General features: G+C 39.5%; 2 protein-coding genes across 3 annotated transcripts in view; one reads left to right on the top strand and one right to left on the bottom strand.

Annotated features, from left to right (window-relative positions):
* Positions 1-14,091, bottom strand: part of ZC3H6 (zinc finger CCCH-type containing 6) — a 66,163-nt gene extending 52,072 nt beyond the window's left edge. For both annotated transcript variants that reach the window (XM_027621413.1, XM_027621414.1), the window contains exon 1: positions 13,638-14,091. In XM_027621413.1, the coding sequence (XP_027477214.1) occupies positions 13,638-13,669 (32 nt within the window). In that variant the 5' untranslated portion in view covers positions 13,670-14,091. The remainder of the gene's footprint in view (positions 1-13,637) is intronic.
* A 5,969-nt stretch (positions 14,092-20,060) lies between these two features.
* ZC3H8 (zinc finger CCCH-type containing 8) overlaps positions 20,061-25,987 on the top strand; it is a 30,629-nt gene continuing 24,702 nt past the window's right edge. The window contains exons 1-2 of the mRNA XM_027623303.1: positions 20,061-20,218; positions 25,088-25,184. Coding sequence (XP_027479104.1) covers positions 20,142-20,218; positions 25,088-25,184 — 174 coding nt within the window. The 5' untranslated portion in view covers positions 20,061-20,141. The remainder of the gene's footprint in view (positions 20,219-25,087; positions 25,185-25,987) is intronic.

Genomic DNA, 25,987 nt, shown 5'->3' with positions numbered 1-25,987 from the left:
CACTAATCTAACATTGTATGTCAACTGTACTTCAATAAAAAATTTTTAGAAATATGTATTATCCCACTGCTTTCTGGCCTCCAGGGTTTCTGATGAGAAGTACTGTTTAATTCTATTAAAAAAAATCACTTATGTGGCTTGGGGAAAAAAAAGTGGTGCAGTTTAGGTTAACAGGTTTCGTAGGATGAAAGCCTCCACATCAAAGTCAGAAGAGGCAAAGAAAAGGGAGGAATGCTGCAAGTAATGAAAACTGTTATGTTATCACTAAGGTTTGCCGTTCAATAAAAACAAAAGGGAGCTAAGCACCAATATCCAGAAAAGAGAGTCAAATACTAATGAAGTAGTTGGCTGCCAGAATAGCAATTTTCACCTAAAGTTAAAGAAGACCCAAACCAAAATCAAACAAACACCTTATTTAATGAGGACCCAGGATTCTGGCAAAGTGAACTCACCTGAACCTGTAAATTAAAGCCGTAATGTTAAACAAGAACAATAACCAAACTTGTGGCATGTTAAACAGATTACTTAAAGAGGCATCATAGTAAGGTAGAAGAACAAAAGCTTTTCGAGCCAGAAAGATCTGGGTTCAGATTCTGCTTCCCAGTCATATATTACCTCTACTAACTTAAACCAATTATCTTGCCCCCTAATATTCAGTTTCCTTATCTACAGATAGGATCAATCAATCTACCATCACAAAGTTGTTTAAGGATTAAGTGAGATAAAGTTGGATAATTACTTAGCACTGTTCATAATAGATAGCCCTCAACTGGTTTCCTTTTCTCTTGTGATTTACCTGAAATACATGCATTTTAATAGAATGGGTATGGAAGATGACAGATACTTTCATAGAAATTGGGGAAGGTTACAAATCCCAAAAGCATGGATTCCAGGGGGAAATTTAATTTCCTTCAGAGAATAACAATGAAAAATTATTTCAAACAAGTAAAAGCAGGAACGAAACTGTGGTAGACCAAATCTGGAGTCCGTTCCTGAGGCTTTTTCTCCTTTAGCCTATCATTAAGCAATACTTAGCTTAATCAGTCTGCGTGAAAGCCTCCCATATTTCCAAAGTCTCCTGGACACAGGAAAAAACAAGATGGAGTATAATACCTAGGGTTCATAGTGATTATGGTGACAATAGATATTCATGATGATCCAAAGTAATTAAGAAAAAGATAAATCAGTAATTGTCTAGTTAGTAAGAGGGGAAAGTATGCCACATATTTTATTTACAAAGAGATCCTTTGAAAAAATTTATAATAAAATTAGTTTCTGCTAATAAACTATCTATTGGGCAGTTTAGGTTAACAGGTTTCGTAGGATGAAAGCCTCCACATCAAAGTCAGAAGAGGCAAAGAAAAGGGAGGAATGCTGCAAGTAATGAAAACTGTTATGTTATCACTAAGGTTTGCCGTTCAATAAAAACAAAAGGGAGCTAAGCACCAATATCCAGCACCAATATCCAGCTAAATTCCCTGCCCAGTGCCAGATGGAAAAGGCATTGCTGTATATTAATCTAGGGAAATGAAGAATTTTTAAATATATCCTTGAGCTTGTATGTTTGACATCATGAAAGAAAATCATATTACTCCTCAAACATCCTTTATGCCGTAAGCAGAGACAGAATATTACGGGAATAAAACAACATTGTGTATTAGCTTGCCATAGGTTTTTTTGAGACTACATTTTTAAAATTATTTTTTATATTTCACTTACTATCTTCATTATCTCACTAAGCTAAAATTCATTTACTTTCATTCCCTTTCAATTTATCCTCTTGACTTAGGCTCTCCAGTACAGGCTGGAGAAACTAGAAACTCAATAGAAACAAATCTCAGCAAATAGTAAACAGAATTTGAAAGCTAGAAAATAATCTTCTAGGTGTCATGACATCAGAACAAAAGTTGAAAAAGTTTTGTTGGATGAATGTATAGTGAACTGGGTAAAATTGCCTACGACCCAGTAATATTCAAAAAATCCCACTTGGGGGCGCCTGGGTGGCTCAGTTGGTTAAGCGACTGCCTTCGGCTCAGGTCATGATCCTGGAGTCCCGGGATCGAGTCCCACATCGGGCTCCCTGCTCAGCGGGGAGTCTGCTTCTCCCTCTGACCCTCTTCCCTCTCATGCTCTCATTCTCTCTCTCTCAAATAAATAAACAAAATCTTTAAAAAAAAACAAAAACAAAAAATCCCACTTGGTCTGTTAAAAGTTTCCAATATGCCAAATTACTTGCTATCATATTACCTACGATCTGAGGTACCAGGGCTCCAGGTTTCGGGGAGTGTTTTAAAAGACATGCCAAAATTAGGCTTTGGCCTCAGTATCCAGCTAAAGCATGTTTCTCCATTCGGCCTTGGCCTGCTTCAAGTCATTTCTGCATCCCTGAGTATGACATGACTGGAAATTACATGATCCTTAGGTTAGTTACTATTTTATATCTAATCAGTGTAACAGGTCATATATATTTAAAAAGGCATGTCATCTGGATTTACTATTAGTATCTGAATATCCATTTTCAGATTAAGACAGTATTTTAGGTATAACTTACAACAAGAATTTCCCTGTGTGCTTTATATATTGAAATTTTATCAATTAGATGAAGTACAAATGTACATTAATGTAAGAGAAAAATGTGCAATGATTATGAAAACCATTTTATGTACAAAAGAAACTAGGCGTGCCTGGGTGGCTCAGTTGGTTAAGCGTCTGCCTTCGGCTCAGGTCATGATCTCAGGGTCCTGGGATCGAGCCCCGCATCGGGCTCCCTCTCAGCAGGGAGCCTGCTTCTCCCTCTCCCACTCCCCCTGCTTGTGTTCCCTCTCTCACTGTGTCTCTCTCTGTCAAATAAATAAAATCTTAAAAAAAAAAACAACTAACAATCCTCAAATAGCCAAGTAGAAAACCGGAGTAATAATATTGAGAGAGTAATTTAGCTATTGATTTTAAGAAGAATATTATACACTGTTTGAGCTGACAAATGATTACAAAAATTTAAATGAAAAATACAAAACAGGGGCACCTCGGTGGCTAAGATGGTTAAGCATCTGCCTTCGGCTCAGGTCATGATCCCAGGGTCTTGGGATCGAGCCCCGCACAGGGCTCCCTGCTTGGCAGGGAGCCTGTTTCTCCCTGTCCTTCTACTGCTCCCCCTGCTTGTGCTCTCTTGCTCTGTCAAATAAATAAAATCTTAAAAAAAAAAAAAATACAAAACAGAAAAATAGAAATTATGTCATGATTCTTACTTTATTCATTTGGCACTCTAACATTCATAACACTGAACAGAATAACTTCTAAAGAATATTTTTAATTATTTAATCTCATGAATCTTTCAAGAAAAAATCGTATTTGAGAATTCACATCTTTTGTGGACGAATTAAAAACAGAACGTTAGCTTTGCTACCTCCAAATTTCATGAGAAAAAAGACTCTAAAGTTATGTGTAACGTAATCAATCATCTTTCCTCCAGATATTTAAAAAAAAATTATAAAGGAAAATGTTAGAGGAAAAAAAAGCTCCCCCAACTATCTTGTGTTCCACTAATCTCAGTTGAAAGTGACCCTCTATTCAGTACCTATAATGTGCACTGTAGCAATTATAGCAGTAATTTAGCAATAAGCAGTGTTGAGAAATTATTATTTCACTGGAATGTCCTATTTTTAAAAATAGACCACTAAGATTTCTAATAATAAATTATAATAACTTGAGGGATATTTCAGATTTATTCACATATTCCAGAAATTTAATCCATGATGAGGATATTAACTTTAGTCTAAGATTTGGTCAAATGTTGGTTTTCACACTTGGATATCTATAATATTTTTTTTAAGTGTATGTTTGGTACGATATGTATATACAGCCAAAGTATGTATGAATTTCTTACATAAATGCATTATTCACTTCCATTTTTGTTTGCTTACATAAAACATAATTTTAAAATAGACTCCTATGTATGCCAAGGATGTAGAAAAGAAATCAACCCACAAGCTCCTTTATGAGCCAAAGAGTAGCCTTTGTAAAGAACTCAAACCCCACACACAAGAACCAGTGATCTAATATTTTATTGTCAACTGCCAGTCATCAAGAAAAATTCAAGCAAAAATGTTGACTCTTTTGATCTCTATGCATCTTCAATAAATTCTCAATAGGTTAAAACCCATATACAATAGAAGAATTCTTGTTTTCCATAATGTGCAGACGTAGCTAGATTTAACTGATTTCATACTCTTTTAAAAATATGTGAAATTAGTATTCTTTATACATTCAATTTTTAATGTTTTAGGACTTAGAAAAACTGTCATATAAGATGAATTTATAATAAAGTAGGCTGAAATTGCCTGGGATCAAGTAATATCTAAAAGAAAAAAAAAAAACCCTGGGGTGCCTGGGTGGCTCAGTTTTTAAGCGTCTGCCTTCAGCTCAGGTCATGATCGCAGGGTCCTGGGACTGAGCCCTGCAACAGGCTCCCTGCTCGGCGGGAAGCCTGCTTCTCCCTCTCCCACTCCCCCTGCTTGTGTTCCCTCTCTCTCTGTGTCTCTGTCAAATAAATAAAATCTTAAAAAAAGAAAGAAAGAAAGAAAGAAAAAAACCCAAACCCTTTTATGGATCCAATACCCCAATCCAGCATCTGGTGTCAGATTTACTACCATCATGAGGCAACGGTGGCAAAGGAAAGAGTATGATATCAAATGCTATGAGACGCAGACTGTGGTAATTAGTTATTTACCCTCTAAATCTGTTTCCTCAACTATAAAGTGAAGATATTGATATCTGTTCTGTCTACATGAATCAAATGAATTAAAGTACGTGAATTATAAATAGCAATATATGTAAAAAATTGAGTATCACGAGTTCTAAATCTAGGTTCTTTTGTTCTATCACTTTTATAAATACACTGTTAATGATTTTTACATGGTTTTATAATTTTAATGATAATTAACTTAGGATTCCCTTTAAACACTCCTTGGGACTTGCTTTGGTTATTTACCACTCAAAAATGTGGGTATGATTTATGAAAGCTGAAATTATTGTTGAGAAATTATTATTTCACTGGAATGTCCTATTTTTAAAAATAGACCACTAAAATTTCTAATAATAAATTATAATAACTTGAGGGATATTTCAGATTTATTCACATATTCCAGAAATTTAATCCACGATAAGGATATTAACTTTAGTCTAAGATTTGGTCAAATGTTGCTTTTCACACTTGGATATCTATAATATTTTTTTTAAGTGTATGTTTGGTACGATATGTATATACAGCCAAAGTATGTATGAATTTCTTACATAAATGCATTATTCACTTCCATTTTTGTTTGCTTACATAAAACATAATTTTAAACACTCCTTGGAAGTTTAAATTTAAAACTTCATTGGAAGTAGTAATGTTAAGCGATGAACTCACATTAAAAACAAAGCAAAGCATGGGGTGCCTGGGTGGCTTAGTTGGTTAAGTGTATGACTCCATCTCATCTCAGATCTTGGTCTCTGGGTTATGAGTTCAAGCCCCGCACTGGGCTCCACACTGGGTGTGGAGCCTACTCAAAAAAAAAAAAAAAAGGCAAAAGAAAATAAATATAAAGCTATTTTACACTAGAGGAAGGTTGTTCTTTGCCAAGAGTAATAATAATCTGCTGAAACGGCTTTTGCAAAGGTCATCCAACGACAGCTATCTGGGTTGGTACATGGCATCAGCAGTCAAGCAATGGACCCAAACACCTCAAAAAAGACACTAGAAATAATATCTCCTCAGAACAGTATCACCTCAGAAAGTTCAACCATAAAATCAAAATAAGATGAATAAGATGAGGAAGTCAGATACACATGACCAAGTAAAAGATGACTAACTAAATTTAAAGATATTAACATGCAATGAAAAGAAATGTACCTATCAGAAAGGAGGGCTGATTAGCAATAGAAATGATGAAGAAGGAAAGGTAGAGAGACAAATGTGACCAGTGCCCATGTAAGCACTGCCCAGGAGAGGGGATATTCTGTAAGGTCGATGCAAGTAACTGCTTGGCAGATACATTATGAAGATGGACATATCACTTTATCAGAGCCTGACGCCATTTAAAATTCCAGTCATTTACAATCAACTCCCTCATTCTAATCCCATGCTCCTGTTCATTAGGCAATTTTTGATAATTTGGTTTTCCATATAACATTCTACATGGAGAGAATACCCTCCCTGATGCAAATACCTAATCCTCATTTTACATGACTGAATTGGTATTGATACACATACATACACACATACACACACACACACACACACACACACACACATTCTCTTGTGTTAGGGATGTCTATCCTCGGATAAAAATGCAGGCTCTAGAATCAGATTACTTGGATTCCCACTGATGTACTCTGCGACCTTGGGAAATTCATCAATCTCTTAGTGTCTGTTTCCTCATTTGTAAAATGAGGGCTGCTGTGTAGGGCTGTCATAAAGATTAAATGCAATAATTCATGTAAAGCACTTAAAACAGCACCATGTAAATGTTAGCCACTGTTACTACTTTTTAGCATGAATTAACATCTCCACATCTGATCAGCTCAGAGGTTGATCTTTTTCTGAATCTGAAAAACTGAAGCAAGGCCACTGGGGGCACTCATGCACAAAAGAATATTGGGACAGCCCTAGACTGACTGGAGGCTTGACCTGGTAAATTCAAGGCCACCCATCTCTGAGATTTTTTTGGAAACCAGATCACCCGCCTGTCCAGGTGAAAACCTGACTTCGTCGTATAACAAAGGGCCACAAATTCAAATGCCTACATGATCAGGCAAGTCACCTAATGAGCAGACCTCAGGTGCTGAGTTTGCAAAGAAATTATCAGTGAAAAGACTGTAGGGGATAAAGAACACAAGTCAAGTCTAACGGCATTCAAACGCAAATATTTTTAAACATCCTATCAGGCAAACTATGATGTGGACAGATTTTAGGTGTAAAGGCCAGCTGCTTGCAAGCCCTGAAGCACTCTTTCATTCATGCTTTTAACGGCCCTAATTTAGGATATCCTGTGGCCAACTTCCAACCCTTTCCTTTATCTGCTCTGTGATCATCCCTTCTTTGAAACTTTCTCCTCCCTTGGCTTCCAGAAAACTTCTGTCTTCCTTACTGTCTACTACACATACCTGGGTGATCTCATCATTTTGACTAACATCTTTGCTAAAAACTCTCAGATCTTTATCCCCAGTTCTATCAACTCTAAGAAATATCTCATGAATTTTGCCTTTTGTCTGCATTCTTATTGCCAATGCTTTTGATCAGGTCCTCATTACCCAATTTCTAGTCTTTTACAGTAGCTCTGACTCATTCCTTTCTTTCATATGCCATATCCATCAGCAAATCCTATTGGTTCTATCTCCAAACCATATCCAAAATCCAACCATTTTCTCCTCACTGACCTAAAACCATCATCACTTGTCATTTATATTACCATAAGCAACTTCTTTTTACCATTCCTTTACCACAGCATGACCTTGCTCCTCCTCTGTTCAAATCCTCCAGTGGCTCCTTTACCACTCAAAGTGAAACCCAAGTTCTTTAAAATGGCTTTACAAGGCCCTACACAATCGCCACTATTGCCCATCTAACTTCATCTCTTACTTCTCTCCCCCTTGCTCACTGTTTTCTCTAGCCACACTGCTCCCTTGATCTTTTCTCAATTACACTAGGCTCATTCCGGGTTCTAGGCTTTTTTCACCTTCTGTTCCCTTTATCTAAAATGCTTTTCCCCCAGACATACTGGGCCTGGACTGCCCTCTTATTCCAGGGCTTACTCAAATGTTACCTTTTCAGTTGAATGTTTCCCTAAACACCTATTTAAAATGGAAATACCCTCCCTATACCCATAGGATACCCCACCTCCCTTTCTACTTTATCAGCATTGAACACATTTGTTTTTCATGTTTATTGTCTCTTTCTCCAAAGAACATGTAAGCTCCATTAGGTAAAGGGTTTTTTTCTTTACTGCTGTCTTCCCCAAGTCCAAAACAATATATATTAAATATTAGGTACCTAATATTTAATGAAAATTAGTGAAAGTTCCCTAAATTGCCTTCCTTCTACTGCTCTCCCTTTCTGTAGTCTGCCTCCTCCTAGCCCCTAGGTATCATGTCAAAAAATGGCATGATCGTGAGTTTGAGCCCCACGTTGGGTACAGAGATTACTTAAATAAATAAATAAATAAATAAATAAGCAAACTTTAAAAAAATAACTTTGATGAGCTCTTTACATCATTCAGGGTCAGATTCCTAATTCAATGAAGACTTTTCCTCATTCCCCAAAATATTTTGTACACACTTCACATACTAACATTTTTATCATCTCTGAACCCACCATGCCAGTTCGCTTCTTCATGCTTTTCAGATATTTGACTCTGCTTGGCCAAACTTTTTGTTTTGTTTTTAATTTTTATTGTTATGTTAATCATCATATATTACATCATTAGTTTTTGATGTAGTGTTCCATGATTCATTGTTTGTGCATAACACCCAGTGCTCCACGTAGAATGTGCCCTCTTTAATACCCATCACCAGGCTAACCCATCCCCCTACCCTCCTCCCCTCCAGAACCCTCAGTTTGTTTTTCAGAGTCCATCGTCTCTCATGGTTCATCTCCCCCTCTGACTTACTCCCCTTCATTCTTCCCCTCCTGCTATCTTCTTCTTTTTCTTTTTTCTTAACATATGTTGCATTATTTGTTTCAGAAGTACAGATCTGTGATTCAACAGTCTTGCACAATTCACAGCACTCACCATAGCACATACCCTACCCAATGTCTATCACCCAGCCACCCCATCCCTCCCATCCCCCACCACTCCAGCAACACTCAGTTTTGGCCAAACTTTTACTCATCCTTCAGATGTAGCAATTCCATGATGCCTCCCTGAAGCCCCCATCTATGCCACTATGGCAAGCAATTTATACCTTTATTATAGGACTAGTGCTATAACTATGTATTTACCAGCCTGTTTCTCCTACATTATAAGATCCCAGAGAGCAAGTTCAGTGATATTGTATTCAAATTTGTTTCCCCAGTGCTTAACACTATATACTTGGCGCAGAAATCTGTTGGATGAAAATTTAATCAATTAAAATTTAAAAGTAAATGAAATAGTTTGTTTATGAAGGGCTAGGAAAAGAAAAATGTCTAAGAGCCAAAGTGCTTTCCAACATCAAACCTGAACGTGACGTATAACTTGAGTTTACATTTGCTAAAGAAAAGCTCATTTTGATAGCTTTAACAATAAATTAGTAGATTCAGGAGAAAATAAACTAATGATAGAACTTATGTTTTGCAAGATGAAAGAGCTCCGAAGATTGGTTGTACAACAATGTGAAGGTACTTAACACTACTCAACTGTCCCCTTACAAATGGTTAAGATGTAAATTTTACATGTGTATTTTATCACAATTAAAAATAATTAGTAGCTTAGTGGGGGGGGCATTTGCTCAAGGATACATATTAATTTACAAACCAGGTATTTTACAGAACATTAAGTGAACTCTAACATGAAATAAAGCATTTGCAATTTTTTTAATTAAAATTACTGACTTTAACTAAAGTAGGAAGGGAGAATGAATATCACCTAGTTCAACTACCTTATTTCACAAATAAGAAAAATAATCATGTAAAATAGAAAAATATTAACTAAGAGGAAAAACCAGGATCAAAACCCAGGTTTTACTGGGAATGCAGGGATCTCTTAGTTGTATCACATTACAGTCCCCAACAATTTAGAAAGTAAAAGCTAGAACTTATTGTATTCCATCCCCATACAAAGATAATGAAGAGGAAAAATAATACTACAGGCAGGAGTTTGCATACCTAGGCTCTATCTAGCTTCTATCTGTGGGATCTCGCAAACAAGTTACTGAGCACTGTAATACTACCTCATGGGATTAATGTGAGAATCAATGAAAACCCTGTTACAAATGGAAAGTGTAATCTTCGTCTCTATCATCAATCCCTTCAGATTCTCCAGTGTTGTCTCTTAGCAATGTTTTAATCATTATGTGTGGGGGGACACAGAGCAGAGAAAAAATATAAACTACTATAATTCTGACGAGTTGGGAGTTTTGTTCTTGTTTTACATGAGGAAGGAAAGTGGGGGAGAGGAGGGAAAGAAGGTAGGTAGCAAGGTTGTTCCTAATGGGCAAAGAATAACCTCTTCCCAAAAGAAACTATTATACATAGCTCTTATCAATTAAAGACTCTCAGAATCACAAGCTCTTATATTACTCATGTTAAAATTATCATTTTTTCCAGTACAGATCCTATAAAACTTGTCATTTTTAGCATAGTTCAGAAAATTATATAATAGTTACTTAGGTATATATTTATCTTTCCTACTCTACTGTACGTGTCCAAACAGGGACTCATAGTATTTAGCCTTTAAAAGTTGTTTGTGTAGGGGCGCCTGGGTGGCTCAGATGGTTAAGCGTCTGCCTTCTGCTCAGGTCATGATCCCAGGGTCTTGGGATTGAGTCCCGCATCGGGCTCCCTGCTCCTTGGGAGCCTGCTTCTCCCTCTCTCTCTCTCTCTCTCCTCTCACTGTCTCTCATGAATAAATAAATAAAATCTAAAAAAAAAATCCATATGAAATCAAATTAAAAAAAAAGTTGTTTGTGTATTGTTTTAACTGGGTCAACATCCAATGAAATATAAAGGTAGGTGGCTGAAGTTGTCCCTAAGAGAACTGGATGAAAGGGAAGAACTGAATGAAAAGACAAGAATTTTATCTCCCTTTGGCTTCCCCCCAACTCCTTCTCCCCCTCTATTCTTGATTTCTCAGATCCTATGCAGAAGGCCTCTACTAATATTCTATATATCCACAAATTTATGCGTATTGTTACACTAGTAACACGTATAAAAATACCGTGTTTTCACTCCAGGCATGAAAATATTTAAAGAAAAGTACATCAAATCAGTATTTTTTAAAAAAGCGACCTCATTTGGCAAACAAATCTTGTGCAAAATGTTCACCATATAAAACATGTGCAAGAAACTACCATTTTTTAAAAGAAAAAAAATTGCACCTTCTGTGAATTTCCATTTAAAATCTCATTCTGATGTAAATTATAATAGTAATATTTTAATTTGCATAAAGCAGTTGTAAATAAAAATCACATATTCAACTTTTTCCCTTGTACTCACAATATGCCTTAACTTTCAAAAACGTTAGAAGAAGGATATCCTCGAAACAATGCCTAGCTCCAAATACCGGAATTCATGTATCTTCTCCAATAATTCATGGAAACTTGTATTAAAGTATAGAATAGCTATAATATGGAAGCACCAAATATTTTGGGATTCCACAGACTAGTCCACTTTTCCCCACATTTCTTAAGAATCACCTGGGCAGGCTATTAAAAATAGATTATCACAATCCTCCCCTAGAGATTCTGATTCAGTTGCTCTGGGCAAGACAAAAATCTTTATTCCTTAAAGTGATTTTGATGATTAGCTAAGATTGTAAAACATTAATCTAGTACAGTGGTTCTCAATCTGGCACACATTAGAATTACCTGAGGAGCTTTAAAAAATTTTTTAAACCCAGGCTGAAGCTCAGTCTGATAGAAATGAAATCAACACTTTTTAAAAAGCTTCCCAAAGGAGGCTGAAAAACACTGACCTTTTAAGAACTTGAAAAGTTCTTGTGAACCCTCTTATCAATAAAGAAACTAGGCTTGCTCAAGTTCACAAAGCTAAGTGTTAGTAAAGCTGTAGCTAGACCATTTCCTGACTCCAATCCACTTTGTTTTTTGATGTAGTTGTTTATTTTCCATATAGGTTGACAAAATAAATGTTTGAGAAAGTTAAACCATCTTCTTGCCTCAAAAGAATACTGTCATTTAACAACTGAAAAAATTAAAATGAAGCTTACCTTTTTGTTTCAATAATTGCTAGTAAATATTTTCTTAATCCTAATATAAAACAAAAAGACTAAATATCACTATTATTTAATCTTTAGTTACTACTAAGCTGTTAATAAATCTTACAAAAACTTCTTTAAAATTTTAACTTCTAATTCAATATTTTAAAATTCCAAATTCTTTTTAAAGTCGGGCATCACAGTTCCTAACTGGCAAAGTTATTTCAATACCTGAATTTGGTGACAAAGTTTCTTCATTACATAGAATACATAATTCTACATATTGAAGCTGCTTTCTGAACAGAGAACACATTTCCTCCTTTCATACAAAACAATGAACTTTAGGCTGCATTAGCAAAACCCAGTCATTGGTTTGTCCACAGATACTCAGAGTGGGAAATTCAGAATGGGAAATTTCTCAAAATATAGTTAACCCATTCCAAGAATTCTGTCATTTTAGTGACAAAATAACGTAAAATAATCATGAAAAATATGTCAAGTGCAAGCTTATATTGCCGTAATTTTTAAGAGTGTTTTTTACTTTCTAAAAATTACTGTATGTTTAATTTGTCTTCTGGTGATCTACTTTCATCACTAGGATATCAAAGTTGCTGAAATATTTTTATCACTCTCTAGGTTGCCAAATGTTTAGATATTTCAAATTTCAGTGATGTTTGTTATTTCTGCTTCGGGTTAAAAAAAAAAAAAGCGTGTGGAATGCTTCATCAGAAGCATATCACATTACTCCAGAGGTAAAACTTAGGCAATTTGTATCTAGTTTAGAGTACAATGTATACTTTTGAGCACTTCTATTTACAAATAAGTAATTGCCAGGTTCCATATTTTTAAATATTCTAAGTAAGAATCAGATGCAACAGATTTTATTGCAGTAATTTAATGAACTAAAGCCCTCTCTTTTTGTTTTTACAATCAAGGTAGATAGCAATGTAAGTTTAAAAGCTAACCAAAACTTAAGTATGCTATTTGCACTTTTTAAAATATGAAAATACCCCCAAAGCACTAAAAGGAACCAAGAATGTGCCCCTAAAGCAAAAATAAAACCTCAGAATCTCCGTTAAGTGTTCGAATTATACACAGTATTTAGAAAATGCAGTTAGAGGGGATAATCACCATGGAGTTTTTACTTCAGGAGAAAGCTGTGCTACGCTAAGGTCTGCATAGCCTCAGTCTTTTGTGTTAACATTTTTAATTTGAAACTCTTTCAAATTCTGAGCAGTAAGACTATAAATACATGGCCTTGGGGGGTTGTTTAAAATTTTCCTTTAAAAAAAAAAAGTTTATTTTTAGGCGTGTGCTAGGGCAGTAGTCAAATAGAACACCAGCTATTAAAAATTCCGGGCTGGTCCCATCTGGAAGCGCACGGCGGACCCTGGGCTGCGAGAGGCTTCGTTTCCGCCCAGGCTGGACCGCAGCACCGAGCCAGCACGCGGGAGGCGCCGGGCTCAGACCGAGCGGCAGACGGAGCCGCCCGGGGGCGGGGGGCTCGCACGTGCCGGCCGGGGGCGGGGCCGGCCGGAAAGGACCCCGGCGCGGGGAGGCGGGCGCGGCCGAGCCGACCTCCCCCGCGGCCGCCAGCCTGGGCTTTACATAAGGGCGCACGTCATGGAACTGATGGAGCCACACAGAGACGTCTAAGTCATGCAGGAGGCGCGCGGCCCCGGCCCGCTCCCGCCGCCCCAAGACCCCTCCTCTCATCCGACAGAAAGACAGACAAGAAGGGTTCCCGACCTGTCGTGCCCTGCATGTTCAGAGTCTGTCATGTTTGGTCAAGAACGGGGCGGGGCTGGAGGACAGGTCTGCGAGGCCGGCGGCGGCGGGGCGCGGGGAGGACCCCTGCGCCGCCTGCGGGTACCTGCTCCCGGCCGCCGCCGAGAGGTGACGAAGTGGTAAAAACTCACGGTTACTAGTGAGCGACACAGACACAGACTTTCCAGTCTATTAACAACCACGCCAGAGAGATGGGGCTCTAACTGCAAACACTGGGCAACGGCCCCGCGCTGCCGGCGCTGCCGCTTTAGTCTCTATTCGCCGCCGGTGGCTGAGGCTTGGGAGCGGGCGGGCGGGCGGCGTGCAGCGACGCGGGGATTTGGACACTGGCCGTAACGGTGATTTCTCCTCACCAACATGGCGGCACCCGAGACAGGCTGCTCGATAAAATGGCGCCTGCCGCAACACCTAGCCCGGGACTAAAGGGCAGGAGAGATTCCTCCGCGAGCCGCGGCCCTTGCCCGGCCCGCCGGGGCCGAGCGCGTTGGCCATTGGAGGAGGCAGCCCGTCAATCACCCCAAGGGGCGGGTCCGCATCCTTCTCCGTGAAGCGGCGGAGGCGGCAGCCAGCTGGCGGGGCCGGGCGGCGCCTCGGTAACACCGGGCGGGGGAGGAGGTCTGGGAGCCCCATGCTGTTGATCCGCGCCTCAAGGCCCTGCTCGTGCTGGCCCACTGGGAAACGGGCGGAGGGGTTCAAGACGCACCCTAACACGGGCCCCCAAAGCCATTCTGCAGCCTGATTATGAGGGGTGGGGTGATAAGAACACGCGGTGTAGAGCCTTTGAAAAAAATCACCTCGGTCTTTTAAATAATGGGAAAATGTCCTATAAGGTAGCGCCTCTTTTTGTAATGTCTAGTGCTCGTAATCGCGTTCTGAAGACAATAGGTTGGCATGTGGCTTTTTCTGATAGTCAATATTAAATTTACCTACCCAATTATTTAATTATAAATTATTAATAAAAGTTAAAAGAAAAATGTTATTTAGTAAAAACATTAATATTCCATATGTAAAATATACACGAATATTTTATAAATAAAAACTAGCCACCGCATGTCTTTATACTTATGAACCTGACCTTTGGCAATAATTTTTTAACGACAAATCAATGTTTTTGCCTATTCAGTAAATTAACTTAGGACGAAAAGTTCCTTGTTTTGTAATGAAATGATGAACTTGATGGTAAATCAGATATCTAACTTTGTGGTAGTGAATGCATTTGACCAATGCATAAATGCAGTGCATTCAGAAGCAATCGCAATTAGTAAATTAAATTTAAAAATAAAAAAATTAGATATGTACATTGGTAAAGAAATCGCACTTTTTTTAAAAGTTGAATGCAGCCACTGACAAGACCTGCACACTGATCTATAGACAATCCTGCAGGCACTTGCCACATTTCGACATAATACAGTACTAAACTTTCGAAAAGCAGATCTATTTTGTCTGGAGTAACAATAATTAGCATTTGGAGTTAGATTAGAATCTCTAGGTCTTTGTCTATTTTAACTATATTACTTAATTAGGTCTTACTGTAGCTAATCAGATAGCCCACTTCTCATTCTCCCACACTTAACGACTCAGCCACCCAGGTGCCCCTCCCTTAATTTTTTTAAAAATAGCTTTATTGATATAAAAGCATATACCTGAAAATTTACACATTTTAAGTGTACAGTTTAATGACTTTTAGTAAATTTGCCAAGTAATGCAGCCATCACCAACATTCAGTTTCAGAACATTCCATCCCCCTAAGTGCCTATTTATAATTAATCCTGTCTTGCCACCCATGCCTCAGGCAACTGATAATCTACTTTCTTGTCTCTGTAGATTAGCCTTTTTGAACATTTCATGTAAATTGAATTATGTGTTATTTCATTCTCCCTTTAAAACACCCAGTCACCTCTACACAATCTGAATGGAGTTCAACCCTTTACCTCCAGTCAATAGTTTCTGAATAAAATCTGTTTTTGCTACTTTAATGTCTGGCTTTGTTTATCTTTGACTATCATTCCCACCCTTAATGCACACAAATATAAAGGTGTCAACAGGGGATCTAGTGGGGAGAGGCCAGGGATGCTGCTAAAACATCCTATTAAGCACAGGAATGTCAATTACTCAGCCCAAAATGTCAAAATGCTGAGGTTGAAAAACTCTGCTCTTGACAATCAGAACTCGAAGTTTTGGGGATTAGAAGTAAAAATTAAAAAAAAAAAAAAGGGAAGACTTACTAGGGTATCACAGGGCTAATAAAGGAAGGGTTCACTCTCATTTCCATGGTTTGATTCCCAGGTCCATAAATTCTGGCTAAGGGAGAAACAGCACCATATTATTGATTGCTGATTTATAGCATATGTCCACAAAACATGTACTTTGCATCTAGCTAGTACTGAAACTGGTACTCAAAAGACCATTCCTCCATCTTATGTCAGTTGCTTTTTTGTGTGTGGTAAACTATATATGATACAAAATTTGCCATTTTAATCATTTTGAAGTGACAATTCAGTGGCATTAACTACATTCACCCTGCTGTGCAAGGATCACTGTCTGCTTCCAAACTTTTTCACTACCCCTAACAGAAACTGTAACCATCAAGCAGTAACTCCCATTTCCCCCTTTCCCAGCACTGAAAGCCTCTAATCTGTCTCTCTGATTTGCCCATTCTAAATACCTCATATAAGCGGAAATACAGTATTTATGTTTTTGAGCCCGGCTTATTTCACTTAGCATACTGTTTTCAAGGTTCATCGTGTTGTAGCATGTGTCTGAATTTATTCCTTTCTATGGCTGAATAATATTCCATTGTATGTACATACATTTGATTTATCCAATACTTGGGATGTTTCCACCTATCGGCTCTTGTGAATAATGCTGCAATGAATAGGAGTATGCACATATCTGTTTCAATCCCAGTTTTCAATTCTTTGGGGTATATACCTAGGAGTAGAATTGCTGGGTCATATGATAATTCTATGTTTAGGCCAGCTGCTTTATAATGATAGGGGCATCTTATCTATTGCTACATAGCAAATTATCCCAAAACTTTGTGGTTTAAAACATAAATGAGGGGGACACCTGGGTGGCTCAGTTGGTTAAGCGACTGCCTTCGGCTCAGTTCATGATCCTGGGGTCCCGGGATCGGGTCCCGCATTGGGCTCCCTGCTCAGCAGGGAGTCTGCTTCTCCCTCTGACCCTCCCCTCTCTCTCACTCATTCACTCTCTCTCAAATCAATAAATAAAATCTTAAAAAAAAATAAAACATAAAACACAAATGAGAGGCACCTGGGTGGTTCAGGCAGCTAAGCGGCTGCCTTTGGCTCAGGTCATGATCTCAGGGTCCTGGGATCAAGTCCTGCGTTGGGCTCTCTGCTCAGCGGGGAGTCTGCTTCTCCCTGTCTCTCTCTCTCCCTCTGTGCTCTCTCTCTCAAATAAATAAATAAAATCTTAAAAAAAAAACAAACCATAAATGAGACAGGGACCTTGGGAACAAGCCCCAATGCACCTGGGACTCTACCTACCCAATTATTAAATAATAATAAATTATTAATAAAAGTTAAAAGAAAAATAAATCATGTTATTTAGCAAAAACATTAATATTCCATATGTATGAAAAGTAATAACTTCTCTTGCAGAGCAACCTGTAGGCTGTTACCGCTTTTTCTTGCAGAGCAAAGCACTAGCCAAGGAACAAGCCTAGACCAGGTTCAGACTAGTCTGAGATAAAACAGGTAGCAAATTTACCTTTCACTGACTTTTCCCCTTATTATGCTAAAACACATACCCAGAGGTGGAGACAACATGCAAATGAAACATATGATATATGAAGAAGCATATTTTGTCAACTGAGCCTATGCCCCCAATTTCCTGGCATTCCTTGCCCCTACATGCTTAAACATCACTCTTTTCCTGCCTCAGCCTCTTTAAAAGTTTCCCTGGTTATTGTTCAGAGAGCCAGTCTGACTCCTTTGTCATGACTGTGTCTCCCTTCAGCTGCAGCTGTTGCCCCTATAACAAAGCCTTGCCTGTGTTTGTAAATTTTGGATCCAGCCTCATTTCTACCATTGCTGGGTCCAAAGGCCTGAGTCCAGTAACATAAACACTTATCTTCTTATTTTTTCTTTTTTGGATCAGGAATCCAGTAAATATTAGCTGGGTGGTTCTAACCCAGAGTCTCTTATGAGGTTGGAGAGGCACTGGCGGATCAGCTTCCAAGGTGGCTCACTCACATGGCTGGCTTTTCACAAGTGTTTTCTGACATGGTGACTGACTTTCCTTCAGGTAGGCGATTCAAGAGAGGAAGGCAGAAACTGCAGTACTTTTTACCACCTAGCCTCAGAAGTTGGGCACCATCTAAAACTGTGTATGTTAGAAGTCACTGGATCTAGTTCACATTTAAGGAGAGAACAGCCTCCATCTTTTGAAGGGATAAGTGTTAAAGAATTTGTGAACACATTTTAAGAGTACCATACCATCTATTGAGTTTTTAATGTCCGTATCATATTTTTAACTTCTAAAAGCTCTACTTGGTTCTTTTTCAGCTCCTTAATGTCACTTTTTATAGTTTCCTTTTTATCAGGTTTTTTTTTTTAAAGACTTTATTTGAGAGAGAGAGAATGAGAGATAGAGAGCACGAGAGGGAAGAGGGTCAGAGGGAGAAGCAGACTCCCTGCTGAGCAGAGAGCCTGATGTGGGTCTCGATTCCAGGACTCCAGGATCATGACCTGAGCCGAAGGCAGTTGCTTAACCAACTGAGCCACCCAGGCGCCCTCCTTTTTATCAGGTTTTGTTGCATAATAAATTACTTTTAAAACTTGGTGGCTTAAGACAACTATTTACTTAGCTTACAATGCTGGTCAGCAGTTTGGACTGGGACCATCTGGGAGGTTCTTCAGTTCTCCACTGGGCTCCCCTGTGTTTCTGTGGTCAGCTGTGTGTTGACTTGGCGGCTTTGCTTTATAGGGTTTTGCTGGCTGTTGACTGGGTGTTGTTGCTCTCCTCCTTTTGCCTTATCCTCCACATATCTCTCCCTTTTCTTCAGCAAGGTGGCCTGGGCTTGTTGTTCTGGAGAAGGCAGGAGTTCAAGAGAGAGCAGACAGACGCATGTCCTCTTAGGGACCCGGCTTGGCATTGGCAGGCCTTTTCTGCTGCATTCTATTAGCAAAAGTAGGTTACAAATTCAACTCAGATTAAAGAGGAGGTGAAATAGATCCCACCACTTGATGGGAAGAGCTACAAAGTCACATTGCAAACAGTGTGGATATAGGAAAAGAGAGAGAATTGGGCCCATCTTTAAAAATCAATCTGTAAAAGCACTGTAATCAGTCTTAAGAGTTAACTTGGCTTCAAGCCTACGCACTTCTTGCTTGCTGACTTAAGTCCCTTGGTCTATAGCAGAACCAGCCTACCTTCCTTGAGATTTGCAGACAGTTGACATATGTTTCAAAGACCATCTTCCCTGTCCAGGTGAAGCTGTAGGGTTTTAAGGGGGAAGGCAAGGGCAAAAGGGGGGGGGGCTACAGGTGCCCAGATGCTTAGTGGTATGTTGAAATGACCCTGAATAGACTTGCTGCCATCAGCAGCACCTGTTTTCAAATGTAGTAGGCCTTATCTTCCGGGAAAGTTTGGTCCTTCACTCCTCAAGGCCAGTGGTCTCTGTCCTGTAGCAAATCTACCACAAACATACTTCGCCTTTTATAGTCTTTATCTGAAAAGGCTAGTATCTGATGCCTTTGCAGGTCAGTATTTCTTGCTATGTTTGCGGCTTTTTACCTATCATTTTCATTTCCTTCCGTGGCCTAGTTATCTTTTGCTGTATACTGGACTTTTTATATGAAAATGTATGTATGATAATAATCTGAGTTCTGTAATATAGTACTTTCCTCCAAATGGGGTAATACCTTAATTCATTTCAATTTTCCTCTCAATTTTTATTAATGATTCATGTCCAAAAAAGGATTGCCTGTAATAGGACAAAGTACAACTTCCCTTTGCTTGTCTGGCAAGTGGACCCTGATTCATGCCGGGAATCAAACACTAGTAGGAGCCAGTCAGGTTCGATGTCACCGGCATAGCCAACTGTTTTGAGACTTTCATTATTCCTACAATTTCCCCTCTTCCACAGGCATTAGAGTAAGCAAAACTCAACAGTTCCGTTTCCCAAATGTGTGCTCTATTTTCCTGCCTTGATACAATTCTCTCCATTTGGGATGCCCACTTACCCCTAATGAAAGTGAAAGAAAGGAGACTTCCAAGGACTAAAAATTCTAATAAATATTGGAGAACAGATCAATAAGCGCACCTAAAATAACGCAGAGTGACGCCTGCGCAGAGCCGCGGGGAAGGAGGGAGCGGGCGTGCGCGGGGGGCGGGGCGGCGCATGCGCGGGGCGACCTGTGGCCTGTGCGGGGTTCTGGGTCCCTCCTCCTCACGCGGCGGTTGTTATACTCTAGCTGCGGGGCTCTCGCGAGGGTGATGGATTTTGAGAATCTTTTCTCCAAACCCCCCAACCCGGCCCTGGGTAAAAAACCGGCCACGGACTTTGATGAAAGGTGATTCCCCATCTTTTCATGCTTTGATCGCAGGGGCCCCAGCCGGGTTCCGCCTTTTGGTTCCATTGGAGGCTGCCGGGGCCGCGTGTGGGCCACGCCGCTGGGTAGCGCGGGGAGTGCGTGGGCGAGCGTGTGGGGTCCGCCTTGCAGGCACGGGGGTCGGACGTGTAGAGGTCACTCTGGGGCCGCCGGGGATGGAAGCCGGCAATGAGGTTCCTTTCGTAAGCTGCCACGGGGAGAGGTGCCGGGACCCTACTTGAGGGGAGCAGCGGGGTTCAGGCGGCGATCTTGGGAGGCTCCCCTTTCTCTGCGCTCCTGACCCTTTAGATCCGGTTAGAAACCTCTGTGTGTTTCCAAAGTACTCTTCCTTCCACCGGACCGTCAGCTCCTAGAGGACAGATCATTTGTCATTTCTCATTGACACATGCTAAACACTTTTTTTTTTTAGAAAAATTCGAAACCCTAAGTTCATTAAGCAAGGAGGGTAAATAGTGAATAGTTTGCCTTTAGTTCATTGATTTGCATCAGAAGACCCTAAAGACCATAATATAATAAAGCAGCAAACACGATTTGGGTGTAACGTTTCCTTTAGGTTGAGAAAGGAACTGACGCCGCTGGCCAAATGGTGATAATTTATTGATCTCATTTTTAGAGACGTGTATAGTGTAGTTTCTTTACACCCAGATATTCGTTTCCTTTTTTTTTCTCTCTTTGAAGTGCTAAAAACTAACTTCTAAACCTGTGTGGTTTTCCCCAATTTCCTTAAGCTGAAACCGAGACACACAGCCTTTTGTTCCTTTATTTCTCTCAATCTCAGTATATCGCTTATTCTGGTTAATTTTTACCTCCCGATATCTTTCAAATCTGTTCACTTTATCTCAGATACCTTAATTAAAACTATTACCTTAATTCAGGCTACCATCAAGAGTTTTACTAAGTGCTTTACATGAAATATGTCATTTAATCTTAACCTTGAAGAAAAGATACTGTCCTTGTTTTTGCAGATGAGAAAATTGAGGCACAGAGAGGATAAATAACTTGCCAAGATTGCACAGTGTAAGTGGCAAAACTAGGACTAAGTTACCCATGATTTGATTTCTGTGCTTCTAAGGCAAAAATGACTAACATAAAATAAGATCTATAAATACTGAAAAGAGACAAAGACACTAGTTACTTGCAGATGATATGATCCACCTACAAAAGAAAACGAGGAACGTTAATAAACCATTAATTTAGCAAGGTGAATCATCACAAGACAATAGCCGCATGTTAACAATAGCATCTATCAATTTGAAAATGTGTTGGATATAAGATTCTATTCATAAAAACTTGACTGAACTACATAAAATGCACTTCTGGATTTTTGCCCAAATGTTAGGTGTAGAATGGTATTGAAGTATAGAGAGCATCTGTGAACTGTTCCTTGTTCATATCCTTTGCCTGTTTTTCTCTTCATTGGTCCTTCTCTTTAAAATTTTAGGAACTCTAGTTTGCAGATATTTTACTTCTGATTTGTTGTCTTTTGACTCTGCTTACGGCATTTTCATTGCATAAAGGGTTTTTTTTGTTTTATTTTTTAAATTCATTTTTATTTTTTATTATTTATTTGACAGAGAGCACAAGTAGGCAGAGAGGTAGGCAGAGAGAGAGGAGGGAGCCCAATGCGGGGCTTGTTCCCAGCACCCTGAGATCATCACCCGAGCCGAAGGCAGATGCTTAACCGACTGAGCCACCCAGGCGCCCCTGTTTGTATGTTTTATTTTTTTTATTTATTTATTTTTTGTTTGTATGTTTTAAATAAGGTCACAGGAATCTAGCTTTTATGGTTTGTGGGTTTTTTCCTAGTAATTTTATAATGGGTTTAGTCATTTCTTGAGCACCTGCCATTATCCTAGGCCCTGGGACTATAGCAATAAATAAAGAGATAAAAATCTCCATATTCACGAGATTTATATCCTTGCAGCATAGACAATGCATAGATAGTATTTTAGGTGATGATAAGTGCCATGGAGAAAATGAAAGCTGGGTAGGAGGATAGGAAGGGAGGATGGGATGGTAGGGAGAATGTAGGTATTTTAAAGAAGGTAGTTAAAGAAAACCTCAGTAATATCACTGATAAGTAATATTTGAGTAGTGAGGTGAGGAGGGTTGATTTCCAGCAGAGAGAATATAAAGGTCCATATAAAGGTCTTGAGGTGGAGTGAGCATGGTGTGATCAGGTGATGGGAGGAAAGTGGGCAGAATGACAGCTGGAATGGAGTTAGAGTAGCAGGACTTGAAGAGAAGTAGGAGCTGAGAGGTACTCGGGGATAGGGTCAGGGAGGCAGATCATGTAGGGACTTGTAGGTGCCATAAGAAGGACTTTGGCTTTTACCCTGAATGAGATGAAAGGCTGCTGGAAGGTTTGCAACAGAGAGTGACAAAATTAGCAGGGTCATTGTGGTTGTGTTGAGAGTGGAATGTAATGGCAAGAGTAGCTTGGATCATAGTATCAGTAGCAAGAAGTGGCCAAATAATGGATGTATTTTGAAGATAAACTGGATTTTGTCACAGATTGGATTGAGGATATGAAAGAGGAGTCTAAGTTACTTCAGAGTTTTGGGTCAGTATCATTAGAAGGGTCGAGTTGCTGTTTAAAATAACAGGAGAGGGGTGCCTGGGTGGCCCAGTTGAGCGTCTGCCTTCGGCTCAGGTCACGATCCCAGGGTCCTGGGATGGAGTCTGGCATTGGGCTTCCTGCTCAGCGGGGAGTCCGCTTCTCCCTCTCTCTCTGCCCTTCCTGCCACTCATGCTTGTGTGCACTCTCTTACACTCTCAAATAAATGAATAAAATCTTAAAAAAAAAAATAACAGGAGGATTAGGTCAAGAGTTCAGTTTGGGCTCTATTAAAAATATGTCAAGTAGCTATCCAGGTGGATGTGTTGACTAGGAAGTTGGCTTTCCCTGTCTGGGCTCAAATCTTAGCTCTACCGGTTAAGTAGGTGTGTCGCAAGTTTTATAAGCTTTCTGTAATTCAGTTCTCTCATCTGTAAAATGGGCTTTTAACCACCAGTACGTATGTCATAGGCTGTTGTGATGTGGGTAACATGCATGGAATCGCTTCTGGCATACGGTAAGCATAAGACAGCGCTTTTTTTTTTTTTTTTTAAAGATTTTATTTATTTATTTGACAGAGAGATAGCACAAGTAGGCAGAGAGGCAGGCAGAGGGAGAGGGAGAAGCAGGCTCTCGCTGAGCAGGGAGCCTAATGCCGGACTCCATCCCAGGACCCTGGGATCACGACCTGAGCGGAAGGCGTACACTTAACGGACTGAGCCACCCAGGCACCCTGCTGTTACTGCTCTTGTAGTCATTATTGTCATTATTACTTTGCCTCAGGAGAGGTTGCTTCCTACTCCGTAAGATGATTCATTACCGATAACTGGAACAATGAAGGTTCACTGTGTTTGGCTTACTGGCTCTTGTGATGGCTTCTGTAGAGACTCACAACTTGGTGCCTTATCTGATAGACAAAGCTCTGAGGCTCTGACTAGGGACAGATCAGTGGTAAACTGTTGAATCGGATGAAGCTGTGAAGCCTGAACCCCTCCTATAACTTTGCAAGAAGCTCAGAGCCACTATTCACATTCTTGTGCTAGTAGTGCATTCCATTTGTAACATGTTTTTTTGAGAATGTGCTCATTGCCTATTCCTTACCTTTATCCGGCATGTAACTCCTATCTTAAGCTTTTATTCAGTAGTCCCTACTTGTCCAGACATAATTGCTTTCAGCCCCCTGTATTTATGGTGTAAGCCGTTATTTAGATTTACCTGTAAATTTCAGTGACATCTTTTCTTACCAGCTTCCCATCGTCATCCTTCTTGGGTTCATTTTTAGTTTTTGTAGAATATCCTCAAGTTGTCTCTGGCAATGTCTGCATGTTAACTTCTCAGTCCTTGCGAGTCTGGAAACAACTTTTCTTTTTCATCTTCCTATTTGAATATAACTTAGGCTCTCCTGACCTTGAAGGGCACCTTGCATTCTACCTGAACTACTATTTTCCCTTTTTTTAAGATTTTATTTATTTATTTGAGAGAGAGTGTGTATGGGGTGGCAGAGGAAGAGGGAGAGGGAGAGAGACTGCTAAGCAGGGAGCCTGACTCCGGGCTCAATCCCAGGACTCTGGGATCATGAGTTGAGCAGACACTTAACCGACTGAGCCACCCAGGAGCCCCGCTAACTTTTTTAAAAAGTTTATTTATTTATTTATTTATTTATTTATGTTAAGTAATCTCTACACCCAACGTGGGGCTCAAACTCACAACCTGGAGATCAAGATTCACATGCTCTACTAAGTCAGCCAGGTGCCACTGTTTGCTAAATCTTACCTATCTTTTAAGCTTAGAAGATCCTTGGCCCCCAAATCTAGGTTAAGTGTTCCTGTGCTTATCATACTATATTAAAATTGCTTTATTTTTTTTTTCTCCCAAGCACATAGAAAGTTCTCAGAAGGCAGGGACAAGGTCTTTTTCATTGTTGTATCTCAAGATTTAAGGCCTGCAGCCTGGTATATGGTGGATACTCAGTATTTGTTGAATGAATGGAGTGATAAATCAGTGGGTGGTTTATATAGCTCCTGAGATTAGAGTGTGAAGGTTATGTAATCTAAAATTTCAGCTTTATGGTTTACTTACAAACACATGTTGATGTGTATTGCTCATCATAAATTTGTACATTATCCTTGGAGTGTTTGGAGTAGAATTTGAATTTGGAATTTTTTTTTAAGGGCACGTAGAAGATAAGCCAAAGCCATGAATTTTAATGCTGTGGTATGAACCATTTTCAGGTTGAAAAAACTCTCTTGTGTTATTTGATATTTTTGTTGCAGAATCGATGATGGAATAGATGATACAGAAGTTGAAGAAACACAAGAAGAGAAAATAAAATGGGAAGTAAAACTGGAATGTGAGCAAATACCCAAAAAAGTAAGATTAGGTTGGCATACTGAAAACACAAGAGTGGGTGTGCGAAATTTGTGAGGGGTCCCATGTGTCCCAGTGTATTGAGCATTGGAGACCTAGTTCCTTATGTCAAGGAAACCTGATAACACTTCGGAAAATTTATCATTCAGAAACTTCAGCCATTTAACATGAACTGTTTTAGTGTATTGCTTTTATTTTGGTTTTCCCTGTTTCTGAAATGGGTTGTAAACTGTTTCAAAAACTTCTCTTTTCAAGTTAGGCCAGAAATTTTCAAGGGTTTTGATTTGCTAACTTAACTAACCTCAGTGATTTACAGCTTAAAGCTTGTGTTACTTTTCTAGGACTGCCCTAACAAAGTACCACAAACCAGGTGACTTATGCCACAGAAGATTTTTTGTTTTGTGTTTCTGGAGACTGGAAGTCCGAGATCACGGTGTTGGTAGGGTTGGTTCCTTCTGAGGCTGTGAGGGAGAATCTATTCCATGCTCCTCTGGTAGTTTCTCGTGGTTTGCTGGCAATCTTTGGTGTTCCTTGTCATGGCTTCAGAAGCATCACCTGGATCTTTACCTTCATATTTGAATTGTGTTCTCCCTATGTGCATATGTTTGTGTCTAAATATACCCTTTTTATAAGGATACCAGTCATATTGGGTTAGAACCTACCCTAATGACCTCATCTTAACCAACTACAAATGTAATGGCCCTATTTCCAAATAAGGCCACATTCTAAGGTACTGGCTGCTAGGGAGAATTTGGGGGGGACACAGTCAACCCATAACAGCCAATATCTGTTCCTCCCTGGCCTCT

The sequence above is a fragment of the Zalophus californianus genome, chromosome 8 (assembly GCF_009762305.2).
Source record: "Zalophus californianus isolate mZalCal1 chromosome 8, mZalCal1.pri.v2, whole genome shotgun sequence".
In the NCBI taxonomy this organism is placed as follows: domain Eukaryota; kingdom Metazoa; phylum Chordata; class Mammalia; order Carnivora; family Otariidae; genus Zalophus; species Zalophus californianus.
The sequence above is the reverse complement of the archived record's forward strand: the minus strand, read 5'-3'. Positions and strand labels throughout refer to the sequence as shown.